The 13,744-nt window shown below is 45.8% G+C and overlaps 1 protein-coding gene across 1 annotated transcript in view; it reads left to right on the top strand.

Annotated features, from left to right (window-relative positions):
• The window catches only part of top3b (DNA topoisomerase III beta), a 57,687-nt gene that overhangs the window by 13,952 nt on the left and 29,991 nt on the right, over window positions 1-13,744 (top strand). The window contains exons 9-13 of the mRNA XM_056288235.1: window positions 5,451-5,605; window positions 5,811-5,916; window positions 6,324-6,470; window positions 12,378-12,551; window positions 12,778-12,906. Of these exons, the coding sequence (XP_056144210.1) occupies window positions 5,451-5,605; window positions 5,811-5,916; window positions 6,324-6,470; window positions 12,378-12,551; window positions 12,778-12,906 (711 nt within the window). The remainder of the gene's footprint in view (window positions 1-5,450; window positions 5,606-5,810; window positions 5,917-6,323; window positions 6,471-12,377; window positions 12,552-12,777; window positions 12,907-13,744) is intronic.

The following is a 13,744-nucleotide window of genomic DNA, read 5'->3' on the forward strand; positions in this document are numbered from 1 at the left end:
TGTGTCCTGTACAGAGTTACTCTGCAGGTGGAGTTCAGGTTCTCCACCTGCAAAGACAGCCTTTATTAATGATCAAGAACTGCTTATAATAACTCCGTCTTTTGAGTGATCTGACAAGAGCACATGGTTTTTGTTATACATTTATAGCTGCCACCGGTCCCCCTCTTCCACATGTTTGATCAGCTAAAAAAAAAAAACAATCAGCGTCACTTTTCCAAGAGGGGGACAGTAATGGATTACATTTATGTAGTGCTTCATCTAGGCGCCCAAAGCGCTTCACAGTGAAAGGGAGAAAATCACCTCAACCACCACCAATGTGTAGCACCCACCTGGGTGATGCACGGCAGCCATTTTGCACCAGAATGCTCACCACACATCACCTTGAGGTGGAGAAGGGGGAATCATTGAGCGAATTACACGGGGCGATGATTAGGTGGCCAGATGGAGACAGCCAGGTAGGGAATTTTTGCCAGGACACCGGGGGACCCCCTACTCTGCGATAAGTGCCGTGAGATCTTTAATGACCACAGTGAGTCAGGACCTCGGTTTAACGTCTCATCCAAAGGATGGCATCTGCTACAGCACAGTGTCCACATCACTGCACTGGGGCATTGTGATTTTTTTTGTTTTTTTATTAGGACCAGAGGGAAGACTGCATCTTACTGGCCCACCAACACCACTTCCAGCAAAAACTCATTTTCCCGGGAGGTCTCCCCTCAAAGTACTAGCCAGGCCCACACCTACTTAGCTTCTGTCATTCAGCAGAACCAGGGTATATGTTGGTTTCACCACAAGTGAAACAAGGACTCTTAGAAACGGAAAATGACAATATGTATCTGATCAGCCATAGAAACAGATGCTGGCATGTGTTCGATTAAACATAATTTAATTGATCTCATCGATATCAGTTTATGATAGCAATTATAGTGATACAGGGAAAGACAGAAAAAAGGTGGAGAAAGGACTAAGATTAAGGATGTAATCCAGAGTGTGTTCCAGGGAATGTGTGAGGCAGAAACTAGTGGTGTGTATGCACGCGTGTCCACCTAATTCCATTAATTTCTGGTGTCTGAGAACCATGATTTATCGTATTGCCTCTGAGCAGCAGACTGGCTCTGCAGCCACCCAAAGGCCACACACAGTCATGCAGTAACCCCACGACCAAGAGAACAGCCGGAGCCTAAAACACCGCTACCCAAAAGGAAGATGGAGCCCATAGGGGGGCCAGGAGCCCACAGAGCAACAGCGCCGTATGGCCCTGATGAGCACAAACCAGTACCCGAAAGCATAAGCCGGGCCCGCACCCCTGATGCACACCCCCACCACCAACCCCCAGGTGCAGGCACAAGGCGCACCGTAGGCATGGGGCCCAAGCCACGGATGGCAAGCACAGACCACTGGCCCAGAGCCAGGCCTCGCGACCGACAGACCAATGTGCCACTGGGACCGCACACCCAGCTGGCAGGCAGGGGGGGCCCCATGCCCATCCACACCCAATGTACGGGTGAGGCCCGCTGCCGGCTAGTCCATCCAATGGCAGACAGGGCCCCGCCAGCACCCGTGGGCAGCAAGTCCCCCCATGCACGACATCGTCCCATCGACATTATCAAACTTTTTAATTAAAGGGAAAATTTATCATAATTGCAGGCAAGAGAAAAAGCAAGTCGTTTGCTGTAATCATGTCTGCAACTGATATAAGTGTCCCCACAGCTATGTCTTATGCGTTGCTGTGGGGTTCATACCAAAGTTGGTTCTTGCCCAACTTAATCATGTATAAATTAAACAAAATGTAGCTCTTGGTTGCACAGAGCAAAGCCTATCCCAACCTGCTGGGGCAGAAGGCAGAGAGACACATTGGACATGTTGCTAGTCCATCTCAAGGCCCACACACCATTCACACCTATGGACAATTTTGAGTCTCACCTAGCATGTCGGTTTTTGGAGCTGGAGCTATGAGAGGAAACCAGAGCACCTAGAGGAAACCTGGAAACAGGGAGAATGCACACAACAAGGCTGGAAGCAAACGGTGTTCACCACAATGCCACTGTGCTTTTTTACCTTGAAATTTGGAAAGGTGGAAAATAGGACATTTTGCTTATTTGGTAAAATCAAAAATGAAAACATTATAGAAATGGTCAAGAACATTTAATTATTTCAAGCTACAATTATGTAAACTAACATGCAAAGAAATGTATGCCTTTTTGATACTTTCTGTCTCTGGTGTATTTAAGTTAATAACTAATCCAACTCCCTAAATCATCAGAACTTTTGTAATTGCTAATTCGAATGGGTACTGTTAGCTAGGACTTTCAGTGTGGCTAAGTGGAGAAGAGTGTCAGGAGTGATTTGCGACAGAAGGGTACCAGCAAGAGTTAAAGGAAAGGTTTACAAGATGGTAGTGAGAGCAGCTACTATGTTATATGGTCTGGAGACAGTGGCACTGACGAAAAGACAGGAGGGGGAGCTGGAGGTGGCAGAATTGAAGATGCTAAGATTTTCATTGGGCGTGATGAAGAAGGACAGGATTAGGAACGAGTATATTAGAGGGAGAGCTCAGGTTGGATGGTTGGGAGACAAAGCCAGAGCGGCAAAATTGATATGGTTTGGACATGTGTGGAGGAGAGATGCTGGGTATATCAGGAGAAGGATGCTGAATATGGAGCTGCCAGGAAAGAGGAAAAAAGGAAGGCCAAAGAGGAGGTTTATGGATGTGGTGAAGGAGGACATGCAGGTGGCTGGTGTGACAGAGGAAGATGCAGAGGACAGGAAGAAATGGAAATGGATGATCCGCTGTGACGACCCCTAACGGGAGCAGCCAAAAGTAGTAGTAGTAGTTAGCTAGGACTTTGCCAAGAATATGTTTACGGAAAAGTGTTTTACGTCCTCACCGTATCAGCCAAATGCAGAAATTGCAGGTTAGAAGGAGTTTGTAGAAGAAAGAAAGTTTTTGTTTTTAACAAGCAGATAAAAGTAGATCAAATTTGTAGAAGACGTTTTAACAACAGATGCTTCAACTTCAAAAGGTAAAACTCAGGTTCATCCTTTTTTTTTCTGCTAGCATGGGAGGTGCTGATACAAGTGCACCGGTGACATTTTTTAATTTCAACTAGAGCTTTGATTTGGAGTGGTCAAACACAATTAATTTACAATTATTACCTTAGGTGTCATTAAGGAGAACAAATACAACTTCAGAATTGTTGCTTTAATTTTTTGCCAATTTATTGCATCGTATTTTGTATTTAAATTAGAGCACATTGATTTATGTATTTCATATGTGTCATATTTGGTTTAATATTTTTGCTTACAGAAGGTTTAAAAGCTTCCCATAATCTATAGTTTACTTAACTACCTTTTGCACAGTTGAAAAACAGCTCTTACTTTACAGTGTTTTCCAAGGTCGGCAATACTTCCCATAGCACAGAACTACCTTAGCAAGGCTCAATTAACATGATTACCACCTAAAAGCATCCCATGGATCAACCACCCCCGGGGATGAGAATTGGGGTAGGTTATAATGCAGGTTGGGCGACAGGCAAAGGTGGGGACCAGGGCGTGCCAACTTCTGGCATCGGAGACTGGTCCTCGGGACATGTCCCGAGGTCTTGAAGGTCTCTCTGGCAAGGAAGGTGGAGTGGTACCAACTAGATATAGTTGGGCTCACCGCCACACACAGCATGGGCTCTGGTACCAAATTCCTGGAGAGGGGCAAGTTGGCCAAGGTGACAGGCGCCAGGCGGGTGTGGGGATACTCACAAGTCCCCGGTTGAGCAGTGTTGTGTTGGAGTTCTCCCAGGTAATGAGAGGGTAGCCTCTATACGACTGTGAGTCACTGGGGGGAAGGCTCTAACTGTTGTGTGTGCTTATACACTGAATGGCAGTCAGGAGTATCCGGCTTTCTTGGAGTCTCTGCATGGTGTCCTGGATAGGGTTCCTCCTGGGGACTCTATAGTTCTGCTGGGGGACTTCAACGCTCACGTGGGCAACGGTGGAGAAACCTGGAGGGGCGTGATTGGGAGGAACGGCCTCCCGATCTGAACCCAAGCAGTGCCTTGTTATTGGACTTCTGTGTGAGTCATGGATTGGCCATAACAATACCATGTTTGAACGTAAGCTAGTTCCTAAGTGTACTTGGTACCATAACACCTTAGGCTGAAGAGTGATGATAGACTTTGTGGTCATATTATCAGATCTGCAGCCATATGTTTTTGACACTTTGGTGAAGAGAGGAGCAGAGCTGTCAACTGATCATCACCTGGTGGTGAGTTGGATCAGATGGCAGGGAAGGGTGCCGGACAGACCTGGCAAACCCAAACGTGTAGTGAGGGTGAACTGGGAACATCTGGCGGAGGCCCCTGTCTATGAGGTCTTCAACTCCCACCTCCAGAAGAAGTTCTCTTGTATCCCGAGAGGGGTTGGGGACATGGAGTCTGAGTGGGCCATGTTCAAAACCTCTATTGCAGATGTGGCAGGTAGGAACTGTGGTCATAAGGTCATTGGTACCTGTCAAGGTGGCTAAGCCGGAAGGCAAAGCTCTCAATTTACCAGTCAATCTTTGTTCCAACCCTCACCTATGGTCATGAGCTTTGGGTAGTGACTGAAAGGGTGAGATCGTGGATACAAACGGCTGAAATGAGTTTCCTCTGTAGGGTGTCTGGGCTCAGCCTTAGAGATAGGGTGAGGAGCTCTGACATCCGGAGGGAACTCGGAGTAGAGTCGCTGCTCCTTCGCGTCGAAAGGAGCCAGTTGAGGTGGTTCGGGCATTTGCCTACTGGGCGCCTTCCTTTGGAGGTTTTCATGGCACATCCAACTGGGAAGAGACCCATGGGGTAGACCCAGAACTCACTGGAGGGACTACATGTCCAATCTAGCCTGGGAATGCCTTGGGATCCCCCCAGGAGGCGCTGAAGGGTGTTACTGGGGAGTTCCCTACTTAGCTTGCTGCCACCGCGACCTGACCCCAGAGAAGCGGCTGATGATGAGATGAGATGAGATGAGATGAGATGACTACCTAAAAGACTGTAAGAGAGATGGGGGGGAGTTCTGATCTTTGGTCAGGATGAAAAATAAAGGAAATGTCAAAGCTTAAACTGAATTCATTGCAGGTTGTTGCAGTGGAAAAAAAATGTTCAGATAAAGTAAAGACTGGACTAATTTTTTTTATTATTATTATTTGTTAACATTTATCATAAATCCCACCCATGTCAGTAGTTAAACCACAAAACTGGTAATGTTGCTGGGTTGTTGGGGAGAAAGAAATTCTACATCACATTCTTTACATTACACATTTTCCACTTTGTCAACAGTCATCAGTTAATGTAAATAAAAAAATGTGTCAATCATTTCTTCTAATTTGCTTGTACAAGATAAATGTTTTTAAGTTAGTTTATGGCAATTTTTTATTTATATCAGCATATGGATGACTCACCATCTTGATTTTTTTGATATCTCAGGCATGGGGCCCCAGCACACCATGCAGATTGCAGAGCGCCTGTACACACAGGGCTACATCAGTTACCCACGTACAGAGACAACCCACTATCCAGAGAACTTTGACCTGAAAGGAACCCTCAGGCAGCAAATCAACAGCCCCCTCTGGGCACAGGAAGTAAGGGCTCCTATGGGACTGAGGTCACAGAAAGGATTCATGAAATTATGCATTCAATGCTGGTTGTGCATGGATATATAAATGCACTCATGGGCCCTTATTGTATGTTCAAGAGCCCACACTGACTATTGATGCTGGAATGCATAGATGTGTGCACACACTCATTGCATATATGGTTCTGAGGACTCATTTTAAATTCCATCAGGTCAAGGCACTGCTATCAGCTGGATTGAACCGGCCTAGGAAAGGAACTGATGCTGGAGACCATCCTCCCATCACACCCATGCGAGCTGCCTCTGAAGGGGAACTGGGTGAGCACTACTGTAATGTTATACCTAACTGTGACATCCATCAGACTGTTTGAAAGTCACATAGTCATCAACACCTGTTATAATACTAAAATATACTAAATAACAACAAGAGCTTATTTAGCACTTATCAAGTAATTTTTACCACCTACAGTCAGTGAATCCAAATAATATACTGCATTAAATGGGGAGTTAATGCAGTATATTATTTGATTTATTAGTTGATTTGTTTCCATGTTCCCTTAAGAAACAAGTATTTCCCAGAAGAGAAAAGTCAGATCAACTTTCAGTTCTGTGTCTTGCTTAACTACACTGTGATGGTAATGGACATATTCAAATTTTGATTCTAGGGTGGACCACTTCTTATGTACTTATTAACCCAGAAACTTCTTGTCCTTGCCTTGCCACAGGAAGTGATGGCTGGCAGCTGTATGAGTACATCACACGTCACTTCATTGCCACAGTCAGCCAGGACTGTAAGTACCTGCAGACAACCATAGAATTCAGCATTGGCACCGAGGCCTTCTCATGCAGTGGCAAAACCCTTTTATCACCTGGTAAGTTATACTGTTTTCTCGCAAATGTTGTCGAAAATAAATGAGTTATGTAATATTGTTGTTGATGCGGTACAATGTCAAAGACAACTAAAAGAGTGCACTCAGTAGAGTGCAGATCCCTGCCAGCCGTATCTCCCCTTCTCCTGTACTAGGACTTGGTGACAAACCACCCCATTTTTCACTTACCGGGATGCGCAACTCATATTTACGGTTGACTCAGATCAGGGAGCAAAAAGAATATGCAACACTTCCTGTGTTGACTGCAACCTAGAGGAAGTTGTTCCTTTATAACTTTCACATTTTTTGGATTATCAAAATTCTTTTAATAACTTTTGATCATGTCACTACCCGATTGGAGTCAACCATAGATGTGAGACATGCATGCATGAGCGTAAATGGTTTACCCAACTTTATTATATAATGAAAATAAAGACAGAGGTTATTATTTTTGATTCATCCAGCGTTCCTCGATTTCTCCTGTGCTGAGATCGGCAGTGAATGATTTGCTTACTTGCAAAATACGATTGACGTGAATTGTGATGCAGACGGCTTTTAAATGGCAATTTTGTTGTGCAGATGGAGGCGTTTATTGTGGAAGACCTTATTTTAGTTCGCCGATTCTATTGTGAATTTCGTGATCAGTATTCCAGCCCTCAGAAAGGATGCTGCCCAAGTAATTGAAAGAAGGAACAACTGAGAGTGGTTGGTGTTTTATAGTGAAGACAGACATAGTGGGTGGGGGGCTGGACCTCCATTGGCATAACACCTGAGTCTTGGTGGACTTGACTGATAGACCCAGCCTGGTGTAGGCATTCACAACTGCGGCAAGTATGGTTTGCAGGTCTTCTGGTGTTTGACCTACAAGAGAATAGTCATCAGCGTACTGCAGCTCAAGGACCTGCACTGCTGACAACTTGGTGGTTCCCTGGAACCTTTGAATGTTGGAAGAGGTTTCCATCTAGCCTAAAGTCTATTGTGATCCCACTACTGCCTTCCAGATCTTTATTAAAAAGCTTTGTGACAAATAGGAGGAAATTTTTGAAGAGTACCGATGCCAGCACACACTCCGCCTCACTCCAGTGCATACATTAAAGGGCGTCGATTCCTGTCCTCCTATGGCCACCCGTGCCACCATCCCATCATGGAACTGTGTTCACATAGAACAGAATGTTCACAAATTTGCTCGGACAGCCAAACTTTCTCAGGATTTTCCAAAGTAGCTCTCGATTCACAGTATCAAATGCTTTGGAGAGGTCGACAAAAGCCATGAAAAGGTCCTGATGTTGTTCGTGGCTCTTTTCTTGTAGCTGTCTTACTGTGAAAATCATATCCACAATGTCCTGTTCCCCCTGAAACCACACTGTGACTCTGGCAGCAAATGTTCTGTCAAGTGCTTCACTATCCTGCATAGCATGACCTTTGGTAGGACCTTGCCTGCAACAGCTAGCAGGGATATGCCGCGACTGTTGCCGCAGATGGACTTGTCACCCCTGTTTTTGTACAGGGTGGCAATTTTAGCATCCCTCCATTGTTGAGGGACACTCTCCTGGTCCCAGACTTGCAGGATGATGTAGTGATAGATAATTCTAATGCACAAGTGTCCTCCTTGTTTTAGGAGTTCTGCTGAGATACCATCACTGCCAGGGGACTTGTTGTTCTTGAGGGAGTTGATGGCTTCATGTACTTCTTGAAAAGTTGGCTAGTGGTCAAGGTCTGAGATGGACGGATGAATTGGCAGCTCTTCCAGGAGGGATTGGTCGGTTGGTGAGTTCTGGTTAAGTAGGGCTTGAAAATTTTCAGCCCACCTTGCCAGGATCTACTTTTGGTCTTTCAAGGTTGTCAGTCTGTCCGCTGACTTTAAGGGTGTGATAGAGCAGTTTCTAGGGCCATATGTAGTTTTTATAGAGTTGTAGAATTTGTGCATATCATTTCTGTCAGCATATGATTGAATTTCATGAGCTTTGTTCATCCACCATGTATTTTGCAGAGTGCGCAAGGTTGTTTGTACCTCCTTACGTGCTGTTTGCCACTGCTGCCAAAAGATGGCACATGCAAGGCAGTTGAGAGTAGCCCTGTATGCCCTACGAATGAGTTCCAGCAGGGATGTGATGGTGCTAGAGTTCTCGTCGAACCAGTCCTGATGTTTTCTGGCTCTGCAGCCTATAGAGTAAACTGCAGCTTGATGTAGCAATGAAGTTAGGAAGGTCTATTTCTGATCCATGGAATTGTGAGAACTCAGAATGGCCTCAAACTCTAATGCCATCATGCTTGCAGAGTGACAGAAATCTCATTCTGTGCTGGGGCTGACTTAAATTTAGCACAGTTTAATTGCTTTTTTTATGGGTTTCTTGAGACGCTGTGGGTGGCGCACTTTGATGAGGAGTTTGGTCATAATCAGGCGGTGATTCATCCAGCATTCTGCACCTCTCATGGCTCAGGTCAGCAAGACTTCACTAGTGTCAGTACGTTTTGTTACGATATAATCAATCAGGTGCCAGTGTTTAGATCGTGGGTGCATCCAGGATGTTTTGTATTTGGTCTTCTGCTGAAACAATGTGTTCGTAATTGTGATATCATGCTCTGCACAGAGTGTTAGCAGCTCCAGACCATTTGCATTAACCTGCCCAGCTTCATGCCTATCCAATACTCCACTCCACATACCATTGTTCTTTCCTACCCTAGCATTAAAGTCTCCCAGAAGAAGGGTCTTCTCCTTTCTTAGGATACGATGAAGGGCCTCATCTAGTTGCTGGAAGAAGCTGTCATTCACACCATTGTCATATGGTAGTGTTGGCGCATATGCACTTAACAGAGTGCCATAATGTGCCTTTGCAAGGGGAATACGGAGGATCATTAGCCCCTCACTTAGTCCAGTGGTGTTTCAGTGAGGCTGGGTAGAATGCTGTTCTTGATTGCCAGTCCACCATGCTGATGTTGTCCACCAGGAGGATAGCCTCTCCAGAGAAAGATGTACCTTCGTCTCTCAGGGAGCCTTCACCCCAGGGCCTGGTTTCACTGAGAGCAGCGATGTCCATGTTGTAGCGTCTTAGTTCCTCAGCAATCAGCGCGGTCCTTCGATGTGGTCTGTTGCTATCATTATCAAGGAGAGTCCTAACATTCCATGTTGTTGATTTGAATGGGATCATTTTATTGTTTTTACCACAGGATGGAATTCTGGGTAGGCGTGGTAACCTACACAGGAGGTGTTTGGTTGAGTGGACAATTTTTAGGCCCCCTTTTCTAGGCCCCTCCCCAATTGGGATGAGCAGTGTGGTCCCTAAATAGGGCTGCTCAGTCATGGGGGTCTGCCGAAAGCAGCTGCCACTCAGTCTCAGCTGCTAGCGACCATATACCCTGTGCCGCTGATGTGCAGGGCTCTGGCTAGGAACTCCCAGGCCGTTCTACCCGCTCCCATCGCCAGACACCCCAACACCACCAGGCCAGATATTGTATGGCCAGAGGTGGCGACCTACGCAGGGAGGTTTTTAGAGTGCGACATGGGGTGCGCAGTCCTCAGTAGCACTGTCTTTGCCATGACAGGTTGGTCCTGGTGGTAAGGGCTTATACCCAGCATGATCAGTCACCCATCATGACTGCAGGAGGCTGCCGGAAACTCCAGACTGTTGGAAGAACCGCCTAATGTGTGCCACCAGACACACTGCTTTTCTCTCAGTGTGTGCTCTCCTAGCTTTGTGTCTCAGTAGACTTTTGACAAGGCAGCTAGACAGTGGTTGGCCATGAACAGCCTCTGGGGACCACTCCCAACCAAGTTATCCTGAGGCCGCGAGGCACCCAGTTACCGTGTGTGGCCACGAGGAGGCCTGGCAGAGGTCTTGGCAAAGGAGAGGCTATGTAATGGTGGGGGAAGGCTTACACACTGGGCTACTTCCTTGTTCACCACAAGGGCTAGCTAGCAGCAGCAAGCTGTAAGCAAGGGATTAGAAAAGCAGGCGGAAAGCAAGCATGCATCTTCCCTCTAACTACTGCACTACTGCACTAGATGTATCACAGCACTCTGTGTGAAATGCACACACACACACACACACACAATGCGAAATTATCCACGGACAGACACACACACTCACACAAGCAACCAAACACAATATCCCCTCCCAGGCTGCTGCCTGACAGGGATGGCTATGCTTCTGACATATCAAGATATTGTGACGTATACATGAGTAATGATGTATGGGGGAAAAAAGCTTTGTAATAAAATTGCCGTCTATGTATCAACTGATGATGGTTGTTTGGAGCATAGTGCTGTTTAGAGTTATGTCTGAACATAATGACATAGAATCATGACTTAAAACAACAAGCTAGGAGGGAGCAAGCATGTCCCAGCGAGTGCCAAGTACCACTGTGGACAAATGGACTGGAAGTGGTTCTGATGGAGAAGATATTAAGCACTGTCTTATACAAACAATGCAAAACCACTGTAACTTCGAAAGGAGACAGTAACAGTAATTTATCCCATCACTTGTATCAGTTTTTTCCATCACTCCTTGTACTCAGACCACATGAGGAGTCAGAGAGTGTAAATGATGTGAGGTCAAAGAGTTCGTCCAAATCACAAGTAAGTCAGTGTCAGTTACACAGATAACCACTCCTGGATCATTTGTTAGCAGTACTGACATGATGATTTGGTTTGAGGCATTTTGGTTTGGGTTCAAAATTAAACAGAAAAAGTGATGTGGCACACTTACTGAAAACGTCTTTATTACGTTCTGTATTTGTTTTCATTTATTTTGCCATTGTTTTATTATTCTTAACTTTTATGTAATATTTTGATCATTGTTGGCTGCAGTGGGAAATAAAAACCCTTTCAAAGTGAAATATATCTAGAGCACTTTTATCATATAGCCATGGATATAATTTTTGCAAAATCGGGTTTATTTAAGATCATACTCATCAGAAGTTATGTTTGCATCCCTGTTAGTCACCATTTCTCCTTTGTCAGGATAGTCTGACCTCTGACAGGTGAAATGTTAAGATGCTGAGCTCATTGTCTCACAACATGATGCCACAGATTTCTCTCTTTTTTTTCTCTCTCTCTCTTGATGGAGCATCCAATTGAAATGTTAGTCCATGGGCGTCCGGGTGGCGTGGCGGTCTCTTCCGTTGCTTACCTACACGGGGCTCGCCGGTTCGAATCCCCATGTTACCTCCGGCTTGGTCAGGCATCCCTACAGACACAATTGGCCTTGTCTGTGGGTGGGAAGCCGGATGTGGATATGTGTCCTGGTCACTGCACTAGCACCTACTCTGGCCTGTTCGGGGGGGGACTAAGGGGAATAGCGTGATCCTCCCATGTGCTACGTCCCCCTGGCGAAACTCCTCACTGTCAGGTGAAAAGAAGCGGCTGGCGATTCCACATGTATCGGAGAAGGCATGTGGTAGTCTGCAGCCCTCCCCGGATCGGCAGACCGGGACAGCTCAGAAGAGTGGGGTGATTGGCCAAGTGCAATAGGGGAGAAAAGGGGGGGGGGGAGAAATGTTAGTCCATCAGAGTTGTTGGCATGAAATTTCTACGTTCATGTTTCCATTATAAGCTGCCCCCAATTTTATTTCAGGGAACCATGTCCAGGGCTACTAAATCCAGCTCCTCTACCTGCCAGGTCAATATTGTGGACAATATTTCATAAGATACAATCAACAACCTGATCTACTCTGTGTAAATAAGATGTGTCAGTCTGCATGTGTATTTAAACTCCATGATCTTCTGACATTTGTGAACAACAGATGTATGTTTGTATCTCCAGATATGTTGATCATAAACACTGCCTAATGAATTATTTTCTGTAGTCTGGATTCCCGATAGAAACTGTAGATCCAGTAAGATCTTAGCAGAAGAAAATGTTCAGTTTTGTTTCGTTGCCATCGTGACTTAACTGTGTGGTTCACCCCTAGGTTACACCGAGGTGATGCCCTGGCAGGGGATCCCTCTGGAGGAGGCCATGCCAGTTTGTGAACATGGAGATACTTTTACCGTAGATGAGATAAAGCTGGTTGAGAAGCAGACAAGCCCGCCTGACTACCTGACGGAGGCTGAGCTCATTACCCTGATGGAGAAACATGGCATCGGTATGTCTTCCCTGCTGATGGAGAGTGAACGTGTGAGTGTCTGCGTATGTGCTTGAATATCTGTTTAACAGAAAATACATGAATTAAGCAAATGGAGTTGAATGAGATGGGTGAAAAGGTGTCAGGAAAGTGGGTGAAGATAATTTTATTTTTTGCTGAAGGTGTTTATGAGAAAATAAGTATACTTTATGTCAGGTAAGATTTGCTGTATCTCCTCCTCTTGCAGGTACTGATGCTAGCATCCCAGTCCACATCAACAACATCTGTCAGAGGAACTACGTGACAGTGGAGAGTGGCCGTAAGCTGAAGCCCACCAACCTGGGCATTGTCCTGGTACATGGCTACTATAAGACAGGTAATTGACACAACTATGTTTTCTTTGTGTGCGTGTGTCTGTGTTTGATTTGTACCGATGTGTCCCACTATGTATATGGGGAGCAGCAGAGAATAGTTAATGCATGGTAACTAAATGCCACAAAACTGCAACCTCAAATATTTAAGCCAAATAGAATCAGGACCTCTGTGACAGCCTCCAAGAAAACTTCTGGTACAGCTTCATAAAGATGGTGTCTATATAAGGCCTGCTATTGGGAAACTGTCTTGTGCAAGGCCAACAAACAACACTGTGTGCAAACTGGTGAGCACAATACTTGGACTTGTAATCGCTGATAAAAATGATAGGGTCGAAAGAGTTGTCTTTGGACTTTTTCTTACATCTGGCTGGGTTGATATTTGGAGGAAGCAAAAGGATAGAGATAGGGTGAGGAAAAGCCTTAGAGATAGGGTGAGGAGCTCGGACATCAGGGGGCAGCTCGGAGTAGAGCCGCTGCTCCTTCACATCGAAAGGAGCCAATTGAGGTGGTTCAGGCATCGGATTAGGATGCCCCCTGGGCGCCTTCCTTTGGAGGTTTACCGGACACGGCCAACTGGGAGGAGACCCTGGGGTAGACCCAGAACTCGCTGGAGGGACTACATGTCCAATCTGGCCTGGGATCCCCCAGGAGGAGCTGGAGGCCGTTGCTGTGGAGAGGTATGTCTGGAGTGCCCTACTTAGCTTGCTGCCACTGCGACCCGACCCCGGAGAAGCGGCTGAAGATGAAGATGAAGAAGCAACTGTTATATGGCAATACCTGGCCTAGTAATACAGCGCCATTATAAGATAGTCACTCACCATTAGATGTCTTCATAGAAGA

This window comes from Lampris incognitus, chromosome 1 (assembly GCF_029633865.1).
Source record: "Lampris incognitus isolate fLamInc1 chromosome 1, fLamInc1.hap2, whole genome shotgun sequence".
Taxonomy (NCBI): Eukaryota; Metazoa; Chordata; class Actinopteri; order Lampriformes; family Lampridae; genus Lampris; species Lampris incognitus.